This window comes from Anarhichas minor, unplaced genomic scaffold (genome assembly GCF_050575085.1).
Source record: "Anarhichas minor isolate MPS153535 unplaced genomic scaffold, ASM5057508v1 ptg000011l, whole genome shotgun sequence".
Lineage (NCBI taxonomy): Eukaryota > Metazoa > Chordata > Actinopteri > Perciformes > Anarhichadidae > Anarhichas > Anarhichas minor.
In genome coordinates this window covers 8,561,778-8,582,010 of record NW_027466457.1, presented here as the reverse complement: position 1 = coordinate 8,582,010, position 20,233 = coordinate 8,561,778, and the positions used below count along the sequence as shown (strand labels likewise).

Below are 20,233 nucleotides of genomic sequence, written 5' to 3'. Positions count from 1 at the left end.
GTGCATGGCTCCAGGGTCACACCTTCTATAACCAGCTGTGCATGAAGACGACAAGTCCCCCCCCCCCCCCCCCCCCCCCCCCCCGACAGTCACAGCCGCTGACCAATAACCCTCCGAGTGACGACGTTAAGTGAGAAAAATTGGGCAGCGATGACAATTTCAACAGTTTTTAATTGCAGAACTTGACAGCGTGTTCTAACAAATGCAGAGTCCACTGGGCATGCTCCATCTGATCTGAGAGGAGAGCTGGGCACGGTGTGAATAACAGGCAGTTTGGGCGTTTTTTGGGGGAGGGTTTGACGCCTTCTCATCTCCGATTCTCTTGGTTTTGTTCAACCACGCAGCAGAGACAACAGTATTTCCCCTCCCTTTCAAATAGACCGGGTGTTTTCTACCCAGCGACGCGTGAAGGCGAGGTAAAGTTCCTGAGCAGGAGAGCATCTCTGTGCGGAGACAAAGAGCCGCCGTGTGTCGTTAGGCGCAGAAGAGGGAGCGGGCTGAGCGTCGGTGTGAAGGAGGTGAGTCTGTAGGCAGACTGGAAGCAGCGCCGAGCCTCCATCAGGAGCTGGCGGACAGGCGCTGTCCGCTCAGCACCACCGCAGTCACCTTGCTGTGAAAGTCACAAACCTGCTCAGGATCAATCGGATTAATTACCGCAACTTGGGGAGTCCAATGAGCCAGACTTGTTGTCTGCCGGCGGGAGGGGGAATTTGTCAGCGTTTGTCCCTTTTATCTCGACATCTTGGATTTACAGACGATATGACGTCCATTCTTAATGTGATGCCATTGGCTGCAATCATTTTGGATTTCGATTTTTATACCCTCCAGTGAGTGTGGCAGCTTTAAACGTTTACGATCCTCCAGTTGCATGACAGGTGCTTGTCGACCCCCCCACCTCCAGCGCTTAGAGTGAGTGTAGCCTGATGCGCGTCGAGCACATTACTTTCATAGTTTTGTGAGAAACGACAGGTTGTTCCGCGCGCTGCTTCCTTTATGTAATTGTTCTCCTCGCTGTAATCACTGCTGTGCGTGGTTGCACGGGGACGCCTTAGACTTAAACTTTGCGATGAAGGGAACTTATTGGAGAAATGCCTAAGGGACGCAATGGGCCTGAGCGACGACAAGGATCGCATTGTGATAAACGTGGGAGGGATCAGACATCAGACATACCGCAGCACCCTGCGCACTCTACCTGGCACTCGCCTGTCCTGGTTGGCCGAGCCTGATGCACCCAATCACTTTGACTATGACGCCAAGATCGAGGAATTTTTCTTCGACCGCCACCCTGGCGTATTTGCACATATCCTTAACTACTACAGGACAGGTAAACTGCACTGCCCGGCCGATGTCTGCGGGCCTCTCTACGAGGAGGAACTGGCCTTCTGGGGCATCGATGAGACAGACGTGGAGCCATGCTGCTGGATGACCTATCGCCAGCACCGGGAGGCAGAGGAGGCCCTTGATAGTTTCGGCGGGGGGGGCTTGTTAGACCTGGGGAACGAAGATGCGGAGCCCGAGCAGGAGCATGCTGGCGAGGATGATGTGGATGAGATGACGAGGAGGCTGGCGCAGGGAGACACTCATGATGCCAGGAGTGGAAGCTTGTGGAGCCGGTGGCAGAAACATGTTTGGGCTCTGTTTGAGGACCCGTACTCCTCTAAATATGCAAGGGTAAGTTGCCTTTAACTCTTAATATGCTTGCCATGGTTTCGTTCTTCTTATTGAACTTAAGATCTGAGGCCTGAGTTATCACGGTCACATTCTGAGCTGTAAAACACACCAACGTGTTTATCTTCTGGTATGAAACAGTCAAAGTTGCATGAACAAGAGTTTAGTTTTGCATGCTTGATGGTGTAACAAATGATTGATGGCTCTTGGAAGGTAAAGGAGCTTTTGATAACCTTCAAATTGCCCTCCCATGGGTCGCCACAGCAGGGATGTGAGATAAGAAGTGGCGGAATCGTTTACATGCAAATGATCACTCCCACCCTGCTCCATCTCGCAGGAGAAGATAAAGGGTGGTTGTGACTCTCACCGGTCTCTGGATTGATATTTCCAGGACACAAGGATCTCCGAGCAGCCTGGCTCTTTGGTTTAATAGGTCAGATACACGTTAGGAAACCAGATCTTTGGCACCACCAGGATTTCAGTGGCAGACCTCCAGACAAGAATTGGGTTGCTGTTCGAGGTGACATTTTTTGTTGTGGGCATTTTTCTATCTGGGCGTTATGCCTCTTGATGGTGACAATGAAATGACTTTACACCTTCAGATTTGTTTTGTTGTTTTGTTTTACCACAGCCCCCTAGAAAGACCGCTGTGCAGCCCGCTGGTTTAACAGCTGCAGCACTGATTGGTGTAATTAGTTACCAGGCCCCATCCAGCAAGTGTAAACTGTATTGACATGTTCTCGCTCTTACAGCAAGCATCAGCGGAAGTGGTTTTACCAAACACACACACACACACACACACACACACACACACACACACACACACACACACACACACACACACACACACACACACACAGTCTCCTTTCAAATTCCACCCTCTGCATGCAGGGGCATTTCCCAAAGCGGAAAACGACGAGGATGTGTCCCACATTTAAGATTGAGAAAGACAAAGCAGGGAGCGAAGATTGACAGAGCTCCACTAAAAATGGCAAGAAGATTAATTAGAAGTGAGCCTCAAAATTAATTACAGTCTCTATTCACAGTGGATACATCAGTGGAAAACTATTGTCGCTGCATATCACTGTAGGCCTGTGATTTGCCAGTAACAGTGAGAATTGGCCAACACAAGGAGCAAACAATCTCCGCCTGTCACCCTCCCTCCAAGCCACGCTGTTCCCAACTGTCACAAAGACACATCATTTACTGTAAGAGGAGTTCTAATAAGATGCAGCGTTTGTTTAACAGTCTGCAGGGTGGGATGTTCAGAGGTCCGAGCAAGCCAGTGCATCAGGAGGCATGAACGTGGCTTATAAGAATGAGGCTTTATCACACTGAAGTGTGCTGGCAGTCATGGGGATGTTTTATTCCCCAACTCCATTTGATAACTGATGGCTGGACAAAATAACAAGCGCACCTGTCAGTTAGGATTATTTTAATCAAACACATATATGACTATTATTTTCTCAATTAATTGAATAATGAAATATTGAAACATGCCCGTCACAACTTTCTTCAACCAATGTTGACGTGAGAAAAGAAAGGAAAGCAAACATCTTCAATTTAGGAGGTAGAGACAGTTCATTTTGATACGTTTTTGCTCAAAACAAATTACCTTAACGATAACTAGATTATCAAAATTGTTGTAGATACATTTTCTGTTCAACTATTCAATTGACTACTTGTTTTAAATACATCTAAAATACCTGTTCTTACTGCATCTGTGAAGTATTGACAGTTACTCACTAGGATGCCCCCACAGTTTGAGGTAATTGGTTAAATTTATTCAGGAGTATGTATACCATGTACAGTCAAGACGCTCTCAAACAAATCTGCAATTAATTAAATAAGCACAAAGCAGCTGACAGTAAATCTGTGGCTCTTGGGGCTCCTGATGGGAAGTTGCCCGCTTTGCCCAGTTGGTAATCAAGCCTTTGCTGTTGATTCCAATCTGTTATTTTTTGAGGTCGTATTTTCAGTGTGGTTGACTTGTATTATATTCTTGGGTGTACTTTGCACAGTGCATACTGTAGAGGGGGTGGACAAAACAATATTATGCAATCCAATACAACACCACATACTATTGCCTTAAAAACTCACACACAATCTCTTTACCAACAAAAGCTGTACACTATTAGCTTGACAACGTCTCATTTATAAGTCATTTTGTATCTGATTGCATTAAAATGTACGCGTTGAATTTAAAGAGTTAAAAAACTTACAGAGCAATTCACATGCCATACTGTAAATGGCAAGTCGTCTCCATCTTCATTAAAACTGGTGTGTGTCTTCTTTGCTCAGTGTGAGCCGTCTCGCTGAACAAAGAGGACAGCCCTGCTGACTGAACAGCAGTCAGCAGGCTGTTGTCTCTGCTAACACGCAGTTTCCCTCCGGACCGTCGTACTAACATGGATGGAAAGCAGACATTCATGTGATTTCCTCAGCACAATGCGATGAATTGCCAGTGATGAGATGTTATGATGAGGGCCTGTTTTCCATCTCGTGCTGCGTGCCTGCCCTAGAGACACACAGCGAATGGAACCGATTAAGAGGCTGTCTGTTCTTTGTTCAGCGGACTATATATATGTAAGACGTCCTCATACCCAGACACGTTCACCTCCAACTAACCTCCTCCCTGAAGCTGTTCACTACTCCTCCCAGCTACTTAACAAGGCTGTTCATTAGTCTATGCAGCACTAACGAGCCTCACTTACTCGTATAACGACGTCTTCATGCACGAACACACTGCTATTGATCCAATTGTTTGTGATTCATAGGATGATTAAGTATATCTGCTCTTCCTGTCTGAATCTTTGTCCAGAAATTCTGATCTATTGACCTCTGACTCCCATGAAGATAAAGCAGTTTTTTGTCCATTTCAACTACAGCGAACACATACTGTAAACCAGTACAGGATGATCAGAGCAGGCTGACACGAGGACAGGGCTGCAATCAATACCCAGGAGAGAATACTGTATCAGTTACGCCCATGTAGTATGCATTAGACACAGCTTCAATGTGATGAAATGTGATCATCTAATCAATACATAATAAAGGCTAAAGTACACGATTGCCATTAAGGGAAATATAGGTTTCTCCTACATGTTTGCTGGGTGTTGAGTTTGATTATATTGCATGAATGACTGTGCTCCTCTCTGTCCTTCTTCCCTCTCCCTTCTCTCTCCGTTTCCTTCTGCACCCTATATGTACTCCCCGCTCAGTGGGTAGCTCTGGCCTCGCTGTTCTTTATTCTGGTGTCCATCACCACTTTCTGTCTGGAGACCCACGAAGCCTTCAACCCGATCATCAACCGCACCGAGGTGGAGGTGGTGAACAACGTCACAGTGGTGCACACCTACCAGGAGACCGAGACTGCGCTCTACCTCACCTACATCGAGGGCGTTTGTGTGGTGTGGTTCACTTTTGAATTTCTAATGCGAATAACTTTCTGCCCGAATAAATGTGACTTCATTCGGAACGCCCTGAACATCATCGACTTTGTGGCCATCCTGCCCTTCTACCTTGAGGTCGGCCTCAGCGCGCTCTCCTCCAAGGCGGCCAAGGACGTGCTGGGTTTCCTGCGAGTTGTCCGCTTCGTGCGGATCCTGCGTATCTTCAAGCTGACCCGTCACTTTGTGGGGCTGAGGGTGCTGGGCCACACGTTGAGGGCCAGCACCAACGAGTTCCTGCTCCTCATCATCTTCCTCGCCCTCGGTGTCCTCATCTTTGCTACTATGATCTACTACGCTGAAAGGATTGGAGCTAATCCCAACGACCCTCGAGCCAGTGAGCACACACAATTCAAGAACATCCCGATCGGATTCTGGTGGGCTGTGGTGACCATGACCACCCTCGGCTACGGAGACATGTACCCTAAGACGACCTCCGGTATGCTGGTCGGAGCCCTGTGCGCCCTGGCAGGTGTGCTGACCATCGCCATGCCCGTCCCTGTGATTGTCAACAACTTTGGAATGTATTACTCTCTGGCTATGGCAAAACAGAAACTACCAAAGAAAAAGAATAGGTATATCCCGCGGGCACCCCAACCAGGTTCTCCAAACTTCTGTAAGTCAAGCATCAGCTCCCAACAGCCGAGCCCCATACCCCATGACGACGTTTTCGAGATAAAGTTTCAAGGTAAGAAACAAAGATGATATACTGTTGTCTCATCACTTCTCTGTCCTCCCTGAAGCAGCCACATCACTATTCAGCTATTCCATTGTTTGTCTGTTCCCACACTTCAATCAGCTGATGATTCAGGCACGAGATTAAACAAATTAGTTTCACACCGAAAACAATCAATAAAATATGTGATGAAAAGCATGTTTTACTCTGGCTAGGAGAACAGAGAGATTGAGGCAGACCGTGAGTAATCTCGCTTATGAGTTTGCACTTCTTAATGCAGTGACTCACTCCTCTCTCTTAAGACTAATTGAGAGTGTAATCACCATGTATTTGTAATGTTAAGAACATGTAAGTAGATGTGGAAGTCACTCGATTTCCTCTTGAATTCCTCTGGTGGTATTAGTGCAAAGACAAAATTACCTCTAATACAGCTTGTGCTCAAGAAGACGTAGAACTGACGAGTGCAAGGCTAACATTAGACAGCAGGAAATTGTACACTTTATTCCATATGTGCATTTAGAGAGTAGAATGTGAAAACTGAAGGTGAACAAAGAGTGTGACAAGACTATATCATAGTTGACTAATTATTTAGTTTTCTTTTAATTTTATTTATAGTTTCCATTTGCAGTTTAGTTCAATTTAGGCCACAAAACTACTTGGTTACGTTTAGTAAAAACATGCATAGCCTACAGTAGGCTACATATACACATACAGTATCAAATGTGTGCCTGGGTCGGCTGCAAATAGCATTGTTGGCTACAGATATCTGGGTTCTAACAGCATCAGTCATTTACAAGTGCGGAAGTTAAATTCTATAAAATGCTGGTATATTTAACAAGATTCTTTCTTAATTGTTTTCTTAAAAGATTCCAAGTTGAACGGTGAGGCAGCTAACGCAGCGCTGGCCAACGAAGATTGCCCTCATATAGACCAGGCCATATCTCCGGAGGAAAGCTTCAGCCCAAGCGAGAGAGAGCGGCCCTGCTTCCTGGTCACCACTTCTGAACGCCCCAACCACACAGGGGGCAGAGTGAGGAGGGGTACGTACAGTAACAGCCAATCACAGGCCCCTAAGACACTGACACCCTGTAGACCGTAGACAGGACACGCTCTTTTTTTCCCTCTTTGCTGAGTGTTACGTCTCAGTTTTCACAGGCACACACGCACACGCGCACACACACATACACACACACACACACACACACACACACACACACACACACACACACACACACACAAACAACAACAAACCTCTAATTACACACTCTCACAGCAGCTGCTTCTCCTCATTCCTCCTTTGGGAATTGTATATATATTGTATATATACCAAGTCACACTAACATCTGTTAAGGCCAAGCACAATCACCACAATGTCAATAATAATGATCCACATCTACATAATATATTTTTTGATACCATGCATAATGTAATACCCCTATTTATTTACGAGCAAGAAAGTCATTTTCAAGATTTATACGATCTAGAATGTGTTGTCTTACATGCCTAAGAAAGTACTTATGTGCTCTCTGTGTACCATGTATGTATATGTGTTTTAATGATAAATATCATGCAGGATCCTGACTTACGAGTAGTACATTGCCCTTGACCATAACGGTGCATGAAGTGCCTTGCTGGTGGGTGCTATCAGTATGGTGAAGGAGCACTACACAAACGGAGGAAGGCTAATGTCAAATATTGCTATTGGTGTTATTCAGAGACAAATTCTAATTCACAGATTTTTACACTTTACTACCAGGGTTAAACCCTTTGTGTTTGTTTTATTCATTTAGTATTAATCTACAAAACATTTCTCTGAGAAAGTCGCGTTAGTCTGTGATCAAGCCAGCACATCAACAGTAAATGGCGTACAGTTTGAAGTTCTACCTGTGTGCCTACCTTTTCGAGTCTTTTGTAGTGTTATACTCCAAACCATTCCAGTACCACCCGGTGCATGCTGTTCTACTCCTGATGCACTCAATGCATGGAGAAAAATAATCTGTCTCGAGTCTGTGTTGACCTGTTTCTTTGGTGACAAAAACAAGAAAGCAACAGGTGTAGTATTACCAGTGAGGAACAACCAAACCATTTGTAATGGATTCAGTGCTGCAGTGTACTCAGAACGTTCTCTGTTTTTCAACTGAAGGTTATGAAAAGCCTTGGAGCCTTAACAGCATGTCTGGCATGAGCGGGGATGCCTCTGGAGTGTCCTCAGTGTCCGCCCTACCCTGCAGCCCACCTTGTCTAATGCAGCACTCACATTCTCCCATCCCATCCATTATGTAGCATGGTTGAGTAGCAGACACAATGCCATTGGAAGGCCAGTCCACACGTACCTGTCAAATTTTGCTTTTACACTTGCCTTCACTCTTGCTTTTTTTCATTTTGATTTCATTTTTTTTCTGGAAAAACTGTATCTTAACTGTGTCTAATACTCAAGCTTTCCCAAGTGTTCTCCTTGGGTGTGTCATCATGTGCTAGACTAGAAAAACATTGGCACATGCCACTCTGCATGGGTCACCTCAGTTGCAGACAAAGCACTGTTCTACTTCTAGCACAGGCTAACCCCACTCTTTCCCTGTGTTTACATCATTGCCTGTTGCTCTGTTGCTTTTGATCTCACATACTCTTCTGCCAATAACTTTTATCTCATCTGCTTTTTACAATTTTGTGAAAGAAACTTTCATAAGATGTAAACCCTGCAAATAATATGCTGGACATTAACAATACAAGGCTCTGAAACATATCCAAAAGGTACCATTGCCAGCTGTTAAGGAAAGTCCACTTAAGTGCTTTGTACGTTGCAAAGTAGAGACGTTATTCTGAAAGTGCAATCCAGACGAGGCTCAATGTTATCTGAGAGGCCATTAGAAAAAAAAATGAACACGATGTTCATGATGTCCAATGCAATATGGAGATGATGACAACTTCTATGATACTAGTGATGAATACATTTAATGTCAACAGAACTAAAACTGTTTTGTTCATTTGCATGAACTGCATGAAAAATTATGTTCAACAAGAAGCTAACTGTATCGCGGTACCTGTAAGAAAAAAAAAAAGCTTTCTAAAGCGTTGTCATTTTGAGACAGCTTTACAAGAGACTCAGTCATAGCAGAGATGTTTATGTAGCCGCCATTCTTTGCCTTTCCCCAAATTCATAGATTTATTTTCTTGTATTTATTTGACTGGAGATGCCTCCAACTAAAAGAGCGTGATTTGACTTGAACAATTTGTAATAAAGCCAACTAATGCTGTTATGAGCATAAATAGTTTTTATACAAATATATTTAATGGTAGTTATTAGTTTTTAAACAGTATCTGTAGTCTGCAGCAACTTCTAGAACTGCTGTGATACTCAAGAATTATAAAACAATGGTGCCTTCATACCTGGTGAGGCAAAGTAAAAGAGAGTAATAAATTGACAAGACGTAGTCAGTGTTACCAGTGTAGCATCAGTACACTTTACCATGCTCATAACAGTGTAACGAAAGCTTTATTTTATAAGGTGCACCGTGTACCTTTTGTACCACACTCGTACCCTTAATCACAGGAAATTGGTTATTATTGTTACACCATCAAACACACACTAGTATTTAACCCTTATGGGAATACACAGCTCCAAGAAGGAACACAATAACAGCTGAAAACACTGACTTTATAGTCCCCATCTTAAGAATTGTTTTTGTATGATAAAGCACAAATTATTAACGGGGACCAGGCAACTCTACAGAGCCGAAATATATCCAGAGATGTCACGATGACTTCAGCAGTACGTCTGTCTATAGATTTAAAACATCAATACCGTTACTGTTACGTGTATTGATGCTGTGCCAATAATTATGCACAGTTCTTCAGGGCACTTTAACAAATTTGGTGTTGACCAATCAGAAATGTTAATTTCTAGAAGAAGATATAGCAACTCATCTAACTTTTGTTTTTATTCTGAATGAGCAGAGTTTCACATTTCAAGTCATGTCTATTGTGGTAATTAATGGACGTTATATATTTAAGAAAAAAAAAACTTGTGAAGATTTGATGTGAACAGTGAATAAGTAAAAAAAAAAAAAATACAAAGTACAACACGACACAGGGATGTGGGTCTACTTGGGGAAAGGTAAATGCATGTATTTTCCATTTATGCAACAGAAAAGTATTCAAATAAAAATATGTAAATATAAGTCCTTGCATGAAATAAATTTTATACACAATGAGCATTTAGACTCCGTTTTTCTTCAACAGCACATGCATACATACATCTTTCCTTTCCTTCTAGCTTACAGCTAGTGCTTTGAGCTGCTGTTTGACCCTTTACCTGTGTCCGGGTCAAAGAGAGCATAAAAAAACCAAAAAAACGCATGACAATGACCGAACTACTGTACATCAACCTGTACAACGAAGCATGACTGGGCATGTTTATTAACCGACTCAGAGTGCAACCTCAGACCGAACCTCGTTGTCTGATGCCTTGGCTACGCATGGGAAATACATGGTAAACCTGTTGTTTACCATGAGGAACTAACGGAGCACATTTTCTTTACTCTCCAAGCTAGTGTCATGTCTCACCTCTCGCAGAGGTATCCATCATCGCCATCATTTCCACCATTATACATAATTTGTGTAATAATTTGCTTTTGTTATTGTTTTTTTATATGTTTATAGAGACCCAGCCACAGCACCGGAGCAGACAACCAACAGAGTCAGTTTGTGTTATGAACCATGGTGTCCCAACCACTATGTGTATGACCCATAAAGGCCCATCACCCACCTGATAGTGCAGTAGCATTGTTGTGTGTATTACTTAGTCTTTTTAAATGGGTATGACAGTGACAACCTGTACATCACAAAAGTCAGCATAGATGTAGCACTGAGGAAGTTTTGTTGTCAAGCCTTATGTAGCTCAGTATCTGTCAACGGTTACTGTGTTGTAATTTGTCTGCCTATTTTTGGTTTGTGCAAGTGCTGTAAATATGCTTTTTATGTGTGCCGAAGTTGTGTGTACCAATGTTTTTGAGTGCTCATCAAATATCTGTGTGCTTCTTCTGTTGAAAGAAAAAAAAAAAAAAAATGTTGCTCCGATTTTAAATCACCCAGCAAAAAAAAACTGTCACTTGTCACATCAGCCAGACTTAACAGTTGAAAACAAATCGTGAACTTTACACTGTCATCGTCACATTTTTGTAGACTTTTGCACTGTTTTGCACCAGTGAGTTTTTCACATTCCTTTGATATGTTTTCAGGCATCAAAGAGATAACATCCACAAAAAACAAAAAGACTGAATAAGGTCACACTTACCACTCTTACCTTGAAATAATGAGGCATTAAACTGGCAGGTGTGCTGTTAAGAATGTGTAAATAATTGTTTACTTAATCAAATCTTATATAGGGTTATTCAGAAAGGAATAATAGATAATCAACATTCATTGAATGTTGATATGTCTTCATAGCTCCATTTTGATTAATAAAGACAGCTTAGATCTAAGATACATTTACTCATATCACAGCTCAGACATTCATAATTACTCTGCAGTACATTTTAATAGACAATCACGTAGAATTGGGTTATTTTTCAGCACACATGCAAATTGGTATTAAGGAGTAGTATGCAATACTAACTAATGCCAAAACATTACACACATACTGGACAAGTGCCTCTGTTATGCAAATTATTCTTACCATTCAGAAGTATAGCTTCACCAACATGATGAATTAATGTACATTTCATTTGACATTAGTAATCAGTCACCAGCCATTGAAAGCCTCAGTTCAGTACTCAAAAAGCACAAAGATACAATCAGGACCCCCACAAGGATCAGCTTCTAAACCAGAGCAATGAGCATACCTAATTAAAAACACGAAGGACAGCCATTGAGTACATAGTACAGCTTAAATGTTTGTGTAGAAAAGTTAGTGAAAGGGGACCAACTTGTTACCAAACAACTGCAAACACACTGCCAACAACCTTCTGAGATCTGTGTGAAGTCAGGTACAGCAGACTTGAATCTGCCATTAGAGCGGAGCACAAACGGGGGACAGTGTGCTGGTCATTGTCAGACAGAATAAATAACAACAGCCTCTGTTATTAAAGGGAATCAATAACACAACTAAGAGGCAACTAATGTGCCATTTGGTGAGACTTGAGACCGTGCGTTTTGTGGTTGGTTATCTCAATAAGGTGTTCAGTGATCGTTTTGTTGTGTCTTTTTTGACCGATACAGTTCAGGCTTGTACAATAAATAGTGATAAATAAATAAAAACCAAAACACAGAAATTATCATTTTTCAAAGAGTGTTGATGTATTTTTTCAAACTAATCCAGGTATAAGCACATTAGCTTTCATTAATGCATATGTTTTTTTTAATATATATATAATTTGCATAAATCATAAGGATAAAATAAAAACTTTTAAATAAAAAAAAAAAAGTGAATAAATTGCATCAATGAGCCATTCTGATTTCTGCCATTGCCCTTGACCACAGCCCCGGCTTCAGACCTGCAGTTTGGTCCCCGGGTGCTGCACTGCGGTCGCCCACAGATTATGAATATGTATGTTGGGTCAAATGCAGCGGACAAACTTCCCCCAAGATGGATTAAGTAGTATACAGTATGAAAGTGGTGCCAATGAGACAAAGAATATGACACAGACTGCCAAGAACATCAAGGAGTGATAAACGGTAGCCAAAGAAACATTTACTGTACTGAATGTGTAAGCGTGTAAATCATGAGGTGACCGAGAGATATTAGTATGAAGTGCAGAGATTGACTGCTTTCTGACACTCGAGATCGCAGCAATAAAACTGCTGACACGGCAAGATGGAGCGATAGCAACAGTCTAGCCCATTCCTCACGTTATCCATGACGGCTTCCTTCTGGAAGACACGAATGGACCAGGAGCTATAGGCGTGGCCCTGTCCTGCAGAGCCATCGGCCCAATCACGTTCATCAAAGTAACAGGCTGGTCAGAGAAATGATGGCCTCCGTCCACATGAAACATAACTCAGTCTGTGTCCGACCGACCACACCGCAGTATTTATGACAACTGCAGATTGAAACCTGATCTTTTCAAGGAGCTCACGTAGCCTATTAGAAGGTGAAAGTTACAGTGTAAGGCAGTTAGAATGATCATATGTGGGCTTTGCAGAGCACCAATAAGCCGCTTAATCAGTCAGAAGTTTGTTAATTCACGAAGCCATTCTGTTTTTCTTAAATGTCCCTGCTCCGAGGTTAGTGAGGCGGAGTCGTCGCAGGGTTTTGTCTTAAGTCAGTCGTCGCAGCGCACGTTGCCATAGAGTGTCCAGCTCCGCAGCCAATGAGAAGAGGTCTGAGACCAGAAACGAGCTGTGGCTGACAGATGTCGCTCTGTGAACCGTCTCCACACATCCCGTGTTCGTTCCAGCCCCAGGAGAGGAGACAGCCGCCTGAAAAGGAGAGGGGTCATAGGTCAGTGGAGCCGACAGGAGAGAGGGACGGGGCTGCAGCACTCGACCATGTACGCTGAAATTAGTAGCCTGAAGAAAAAAGGCTGGGTACAAAAAACAGAAGGCGTGTGTGTGTGTCTGTCTGTCTGTCTGTCTGTCTGTCTGTCTGTCTGTCTCTCTCACACACACACACACACACACACACACACACACACACACACACACACACACACACACACACACACACACACACACACACACACACACACACACACTCTTTCTCTCTCTCTCTCTCTCTCTCTGTCCCCAAACACTGCCACTCAGCCAGCAGTAAAGCCTTCACAGCTGGTGAGCTTGTTAGTGGGTGTGGTCAGGTCTGCATCACCGAGGACACAAGTGCCATGGCAACACAGTTACCTAATAGGCTCCACTGCCATGGCAACAGAAGCGAGCTTGCCTTCTCAAGGGTAACACATCTTCCAGCGTTCCCCGTCCTGCAGTTGTGTGTGTCTTTCATGCCACCTTTTCATTTTGTTTCATCAGGGAGGGGGGTGGGGGGTTTCTTTTGTCTTTCTGCCTTTTCAGCTCGGCCCTGAAAAAACCCGGTGGCGCTGAAGATTTGGATTCGCCGAGTGACACATAATATGCTTTTAGACCGAGACATCATGCCGGCAGTTTACGCCATGTGTGACATTCTGCCAGACACGGCTTATACATCACAAACACACTTTAAGATCACGTAGTTATAACTGGACTGCATGTGTCTCCATCTTTGATTAAGGTTATCCAGTAAACATCCTGGCTCTCATGTAACAGTGAGCTCAATGTGTTGACATGGTTCCTTCACTGGGGGGAGGGGGGGGTGCTTAGTTCATGGACTCACTGACTGGAGTACAGTGTTTCCATGGCACTTTGTTGCCATGGAAACACTGTACTCCAGTCAGTGAAATATTCAGCACAACAAAAGAGGATAAACATGGAGACACTCAAGCCAAAAGCCATTTCCTTGTAAACAAATCGTGTCATTTGGTTTTGCATTGGACAGTTTAAAATCTCACACCTAATTAACAACACCGCAGTGACCTGCAGGACGTAGATCTACACAAACAGGATAACACGGGATGGGATCTCAGGTGTTTGTCCCCAATACATTCATGTTAAGTTTAAAATGTTCACATTAACAAAACTCTTTCCTCAGGTTGGATGAGCTGTGGCCTGTCTCCCACGTCTGACCACGATGATGAATTTCATACATGAGGAGCGCACTCGGGTGCAAACGGGCAGAGGGCTGAGCGGGCAACAGATATCATGAGCAGCATGCAATGCTCTCCGTTCCTTTCCACCTGACCTACTTGAGCACCAGAAATAGCAGCACTCAGGTCTCTGCTTCCAACCCTGTTTTGCTGTTTCACTGCTCCAGCCACGGCGCTCCAGACAGGAGGAGGAAGAGAGGAGAGCATGGCACAGCAACAAAAGGTGCAGGAGGTTCACACGAGCTCTCTGTTTACTGGTTCTGCTCTCTCATCGCATCACCGAACTTTGTTGAAAACTGCCATTACGACGGACACTCGGCGTTAACAATTGCCTTATAATAGTGGCATTTTTCAGTTAACTGTTCAGATTTGGTCAGAACATGAAAAGTGGAAGCCATGTGCAGCGGCTCCTCTCTAATGGAACCCTGTGCTTGTGTTTCAGTGTTCATCTGCAGTACTTATATTCAGAAGAAAAGTGGGTCAGTGTTAAAAAATGTATGTAAAAGACTTCACTTCCAAAATGTTTTCAGGTGCTGGGGCGGTGACTATGTGAGAGCCGGATGAGGAACCCAAATATGTCTGTTTGTTTAGTATCATTTAAGCAATGTGTGCAGCTGCAATGTTCTTATGTGGACAAAGGGAGACTGCTCACCAAACACTATGGAACTGGAGAAACATGCTTGTAAATGTGCGTGTGTGGTCAATTCAGCTCTTTTGCAGGCCTGTTGGGGTAATTGCCTGTCAATGATACCCATCTATCCATGCTGTAATTACTTCCACAAAGGCCACAGAGCAATGAGCTGACCTCAGAAATCCTCTGCAGCATTACCAGAAGGATTAATATTTCACACTCATGTTAAAATGTAATGTATTAGACAGTTCCCTTGCTCATTCTTTGATTCAATGTGTATTCCCATTTCTTATTTCTTAGAGCCAGAGTCACGTCAGGACAACAGTGGAGCCTCTTGTTTCAGGCACCAGCACTTATTGAAACCAATATTCTATTTTTAAATTCTTTCTGCTTCATTTCTTAGAAAACGCTCCTCGACGAATCTTTCCGACGCAGTTGTGTGTTATGTTGCTTATACTCTTTGAAAGTACCATACAGAAAGGAAATGAGAAGAAGAGCCAAGAAAATGGAAGAATATTTTTGAGAGAATACACTCACCTACAATGGCAAGGCTATGTTCAGATCCGCATGCAATCTGTCGAGAAAAAGATTTGAAATATGTTTAAAATGTGCGATGAAAGCAAACAGACAATTTAAAGGCTGTAATATCCACCATGTTTTTATGCCAACATTGATACTGAGATACTTTGTACCCAAATCTTCTCCGAAACTGAAATAAAGTTCAATGTGTCAAATTGTAATCATCCAAACTTTAATTCAAAACTGCACACAACACGAGTGCACCAAACGCAGAAGAGCATTAGTGAGGATTGTGTCTGTAAATACATTAGACTCATTCACAAATGCAGGAACACACCAGAGGAGTTGATGCAACGGTCTCAAGACAGCTGCATGTGCCTGCCTTTGATGACCCCCCCCCCGCCCCCCCCCAACACACAGTCTTTCTCCTCATAACAGCTGCAAGAATTGAGGGGACAATTCTTTATTCTGATCCTGAAATCTAAAAAGCTCAACAAAAGTAAAATATATCTAATATATATCCTCGCTAATACCGTTTGAACTGCTTTGATGAAGCAATGTTTTTGATGAAGCATACACCCGAGGCAGGCCATGAACAGAAACAGACCCTTTGATCCCTGAACCACTGACAGGTTAGAATGTGTTACTCCAGTAATGTTCGTAGGCCTCGTAAAAAAGTGACAGTTTAATAAATATTGACTCATGCCAGTGTTAGGAGGACTTACATGGTGGGGTGGGCTGCAGCTAATCCATCTCGCCTTTAGCTTTTACACACTCAAGGTGGCTTCGCCTCGACACATGCCAGCGCTGCTGAGATGATCATCCACGTTATTGGCAACCATCTCCTACAACACAGCTGCCATTTAGGCTTCAGGTTAACTGCTGCAACCACAATGCTCTCACATAAATGCCCCTATGGGAGAAGAGATCTTTGCCTTCACTAAATGTAAGTGGTCCTCTGGCAGCATGTGTGCGCTCTACGTGATAGATGTGATGCACATCATTGCTACTCTTAGTGGGCTTGGCTCACACACATTGTGTTTCACCTCACACAAAAAAAAAAAAACCTCTGCTCCTTGTTTTCTTTATGGTTGCCTGCTGCCCCCTGCTGGTGTCACATTGACATTTTCTTCTAAAACCGGAGGGCGACGGCCACAACAATAGAGTATATAATTAATATTGATAACGCTTAATCTAAAACACACTGCATGTATAAACGTTTGTCATACGCCTCTTAGGTTTTTCAGTCTGTAGGTGTCAAACAGCTACCTGTGTCGCTCCACGGAGGACTTTAACCTCGGCAGGGAGGCGAGCTTCCTGGTTTGGACCCTCTGCTGAAGGATCAGTCGACGGCCACTTTGAGGTCTGACTGGTTGGTGCTTGTCGGCCCAGCTGCCCATAATCTCCTCTGCCCCATGTGAACACTCTCCCACTCTCTGAAATGAATGATGACCGTGTTCAGATACGACAACGGTCCTTTAAATCCTGTTAAAACTAATGAGCATCACAGGCATTATATTGCGTTATTATGTTTCACCTGTTTGAGCAACAATGTGCGTCCAGCCGCTGCACACATTGAGAACTTTCTCATTACCCAGCAGTGAGCGCTTCACAAGAGTTGGAGAGGACAGGAAGGGCTCTGTAGCGGTCAGCTGGCCGCGCTTGTTGCTTCCCCACAGAAACAAATCACCGTCTCCTAAAAACATGACCGGATCGACATTACTCTTCATTCAGCAGAGGCAGCAACAGAAAACAAGGCAGAGCAGTAATTGGGCATTGCTGGTCAACTAATTACAGGACAGAAGGGAGGCCAGACATGATGTATGGACATGAACCTGGAACTGTACACTGTGCTAATGCTCCCTCTGAGGGAAAAAGCAGCACAACATGCTTTACATATCTGCTTTTAGATTATAGCCTCACTTATGTTTGTTTGATGCTCTTCAAGCTATTCAGTGAAAATATACACTTCTAAAAGATCAATAAACAGATAGGACCACTGATGTGTTGAAACATTGGTCTGTTTGCACTATTAAAGGCTGTAAATAGAGGCTCGTAATTATGCTAAATAAACCAAATGTGACATGAACACAGCATAAAGATAGTCGTATACGCAGGCCTCATACCTGTAAGGCACACGCAGTGCGCTGAGCCTGCAGTTACCTGGTGTGAGATCTTCTGATCCAGACCTGCAACACATGCACAAGTATCTGAAAACATTTATCGATCATCAGTGTTATTGAAAATTCACGGAATGCCTAAAAACGTCCTTTTCTAGTTTCACTTACCTGGTACCAGAGAGGGCACCGTAGAGCGGAGGTGTGGCGGGACAGCACGTGGGCCGAGTGCTCTCTTAGCGTGACTGAAAATACCACTACCCCACTGATATACACGGCCGGAGTCTGAAGTCAGAAGAGACAATAAGGATGTGCGAGATGACCGCTAAACGAAAACACAGTAATAAAGTTGTTGTTTCAAACTTACCAGTAACAGCTAGTGAATGTCTGAGTCCTGCTGCTACACTCACCACTGGCTCCTCCAGACTCTGAGAACAAGCAGCACAGTGACATCCGCTTAAAAAGGAGCTGATCAAACCGATCACACGGTGAAGTTGGTTTGCAGCAATTTTGATTACTCAGGATTGATTAGATTGGTAGATCAGAAACATTAGATTGGTTATATTGTGTTCTTTGAAGTACGTAACATACACGCTGCTCGTGTGCTCACCTCGATGACCAGTAGATGTGCAGAGTGTGTGACGTTTTGTCCAACACCTAGTTGTCCATAAGCATTGGAGCCACATGCCAGAACTCGACCACAATCTGTCAGTGTGACATAAAAAGAAGAAAAGATATCTCTATAAATAAAACATTTATTACATAATATTCAACAGTTGGATGAGAGGAAGGAAGTTGCAGGCTTCTTCCGCCATTCACGTTTTTAACAACTCAATGTTGTATTTTTTAAGATGTGGGTTATATTACCTTTACAAGTGGAACTGGCACACTCTGTTGTATATTCTTACATATGTTTCTGTCTTTTCTCATTATTGACTGCTGTGACATCCAGATTTTCCCTCAAGGATAAATGAACTGTCATTCTGTCCTCTCCATAATCCCTGTTTAGGAGTAAATGCTGAATCATAGCTCATGAAACGTATCCGTCTAGTGCTTGTGTAAACTAGAGCACAACATGCTGGTGTAAAAGGGTTCCCACCGTTGAGAAGAAGAGTAAAATCCCAACCGCAGACTACTTTTGTGACCCTCTGATTCAGACTGGGGCAGAGTTGAAGAGTTGAGACGTCTGCATTGTGGCCAAGTCCCAGCTGGCCTCTGTGATTCTGTCCGCACACAAACACCTCTCCATTTTCTGTCCAACACAAAACACACCACAAACATTTGGAAACCATACAACTGTATATAAACAGGCAATGGATTGGATTTGTTGTTAGTTTCCCCTTAGCCTTGCACCTACATGTGATGAGAATATAGTACACTCCTTTTAAGATTAGGAAACAATTGGATACAATTGGTAAAAGCAATTTCCTTCTTTCTTCTTCTATTTAATGAGCCATTTATTTGGATTTTTGTGTGAAACGTGCAATCTGAAATGATGTAGACATGCATGTTGTGGTGTTTTTCTTTTGACTGTTGCATGAATATGTCTTGCTGAATATGTGTGATGTCTGACATACTGTGGTGTTTTATATCCCATGTAGAATTGGCACTAACTCTCTTAACTAAATACAGTCAACATCGACACTAACCTATTGGGCCCGGAAGAGGGCGCCACATACTCTGTTGCATTCACATGGAATCAGGCAGAGAGTTGACGGAAACCCAGATATCATGTTGTGGGTAGTGGAGAGCAGGACGGTAAAATGACTTTATAATTTCATTTTAGATATTTTATTCCCTATATATATATATATATATATATATATATATGTATTTGGCCGTCCTGCTGTTTGTTTCCCCCATGCCGTCTGCAGTTTATAGTCTGCCTGATTCCATGTGAATGCAGCATTAGTCAGACTTGGTTCACATCGCCTGAGAGATGTTTCCATGCTGTCATTTCAGAGGAAAGGTGCAGTTTAGGTGCAGACAGTAACCTACCGGTGACAGCCACGGTGTGGCCTCCACCGCCGCTGAGAGCCCGTACAGCCCGGTCTGTTAGAGCCGTGGTGTCCCGGGGCTCCGTCAGGTCCTCCACGTGTCCCTGTCCCAGCTGCCCGTAGCTGTTGGCTCCCTGACGGACACGACATTGATCACGTTACTACTAGTTAATCAGTCAGGAGACATACACAACTGTAACACTTAAATGTGGAATACAAAGAACTTACCCAAGAGTGTAAACAAAACTCCGTCCGCCGGCTCGTTTCCATGAGTAGCGTTGCATCATGCTTTGCGACACTGTCGTGAAGCATGCTGTGCAGCAGCAGGCTGTTTAGGTATCGACATTGAAGAGTGATATAGCTTTGACAAAAATATTAGGAACACCTCTCAGCACAGTTTAACAACACCACAAACAGCCTCTCAAATGACCATGATGTTGAATTAACACCTCTCTAACTCTTCTTAGAGCACTTTTATGTTATTTAGATTGCATTTGTTTGAACAAA

At 43.4% G+C, this 20,233-nt stretch overlaps 2 protein-coding genes across 6 annotated transcripts; one reads left to right on the top strand and one right to left on the bottom strand.

Moving 5' to 3' along the window:
- Positions 1–117: 117 nt before the first annotated feature.
- kcnc1b (potassium voltage-gated channel, Shaw-related subfamily, member 1b) lies at positions 118–12,739 on the top strand. 3 transcript variants are annotated; one of them, XM_076089225.1, is made up of 4 exons: positions 118–1,671; positions 4,890–5,805; positions 6,660–6,833; positions 10,453–12,739. In XM_076089225.1, the coding sequence occupies exons 1-4, from the start codon at positions 1,105–1,107 to the stop codon at positions 10,560–10,562; spliced, it is 1,767 nt and encodes a 588-aa protein (XP_075945340.1). In that variant the 5' UTR covers positions 118–1,104; the 3' UTR covers positions 10,563–12,739. The 3 variants fall into 3 exon arrangements, with proteins under 3 accessions (XP_075945340.1, XP_075945339.1, XP_075945341.1); XM_076089224.1 differs by lacking the exon at positions 10,453–12,739 and adding an exon at positions 7,937–10,005; XM_076089226.1 differs by lacking the exons at positions 6,660–6,833; positions 10,453–12,739 and adding an exon at positions 7,912–10,005 and having other exon boundaries at positions 4,890–5,783.
- Positions 12,063–20,038, bottom strand: sergef (secretion regulating guanine nucleotide exchange factor). 3 transcript variants are annotated; one of them, XR_012953376.1, is made up of 12 exons: positions 19,955–20,009; positions 19,728–19,860; positions 18,829–18,981; positions 18,340–18,434; positions 18,097–18,157; positions 17,901–18,014; positions 17,739–17,801; positions 17,150–17,308; positions 16,882–17,048; positions 16,338–16,468; positions 15,631–15,667; positions 13,118–13,209 (listed from the first exon to the last, which is right to left on the bottom strand). XR_012953376.1 is itself a non-coding variant. In XM_076089227.1 (11 exons), exons 1-11 carry the CDS (start codon positions 20,036–20,038, stop codon positions 13,016–13,018), a joined length of 1,260 nt encoding a protein of 419 aa, XP_075945342.1. In that variant the 3' UTR covers positions 12,063–13,015. The 3 variants fall into 3 exon arrangements, 1 of the variants encoding a protein (XP_075945342.1); XR_012953377.1 differs by having other exon boundaries at positions 16,338–16,457; XM_076089227.1 differs by lacking the exon at positions 16,338–16,468 and having other exon boundaries at positions 12,063–13,209; positions 19,955–20,038.
- Between the last annotated feature and the right edge of the window lie 195 nt (positions 20,039–20,233).

Coding starts and splice junctions, on each gene's coding strand:
- kcnc1b (XM_076089224.1), top strand. CDS start 1,105: ATGGGCCTGAGCGACGACAAGGATCGCATTGTGATAAACGTGGGAGGG. Junction 5,806..6,659: donor TTTCGAGATAAAGTTTCAAG/GTAAGAAACAAA, acceptor TTTTCTTAAAAG/ATTCCAAGTTGAACGGTGAG. Junction 6,834..7,936: donor AGGGGGCAGAGTGAGGAGGG/GTACGTACAGTA, acceptor TTTCAACTGAAG/GTTATGAAAAGCCTTGGAGC.
- sergef (XM_076089227.1), bottom strand. CDS start 20,038: ATGCTTCACGACAGTGTCGCAAAGCATGATGCAACGCTACTCATGGAA. Junction 19,861..19,954: donor AGTTTTGTTTACACTCTTGG/GTAAGTTCTTTG, acceptor CGTGTCCGTCAG/GGAGCCAACAGCTACGGGCA. Junction 17,309..17,738: donor GCACTGCGTGTGCCTTACAG/GTATGAGGCCTG, acceptor TCATGTTTTTAG/GAGACGGTGATTTGTTTCTG.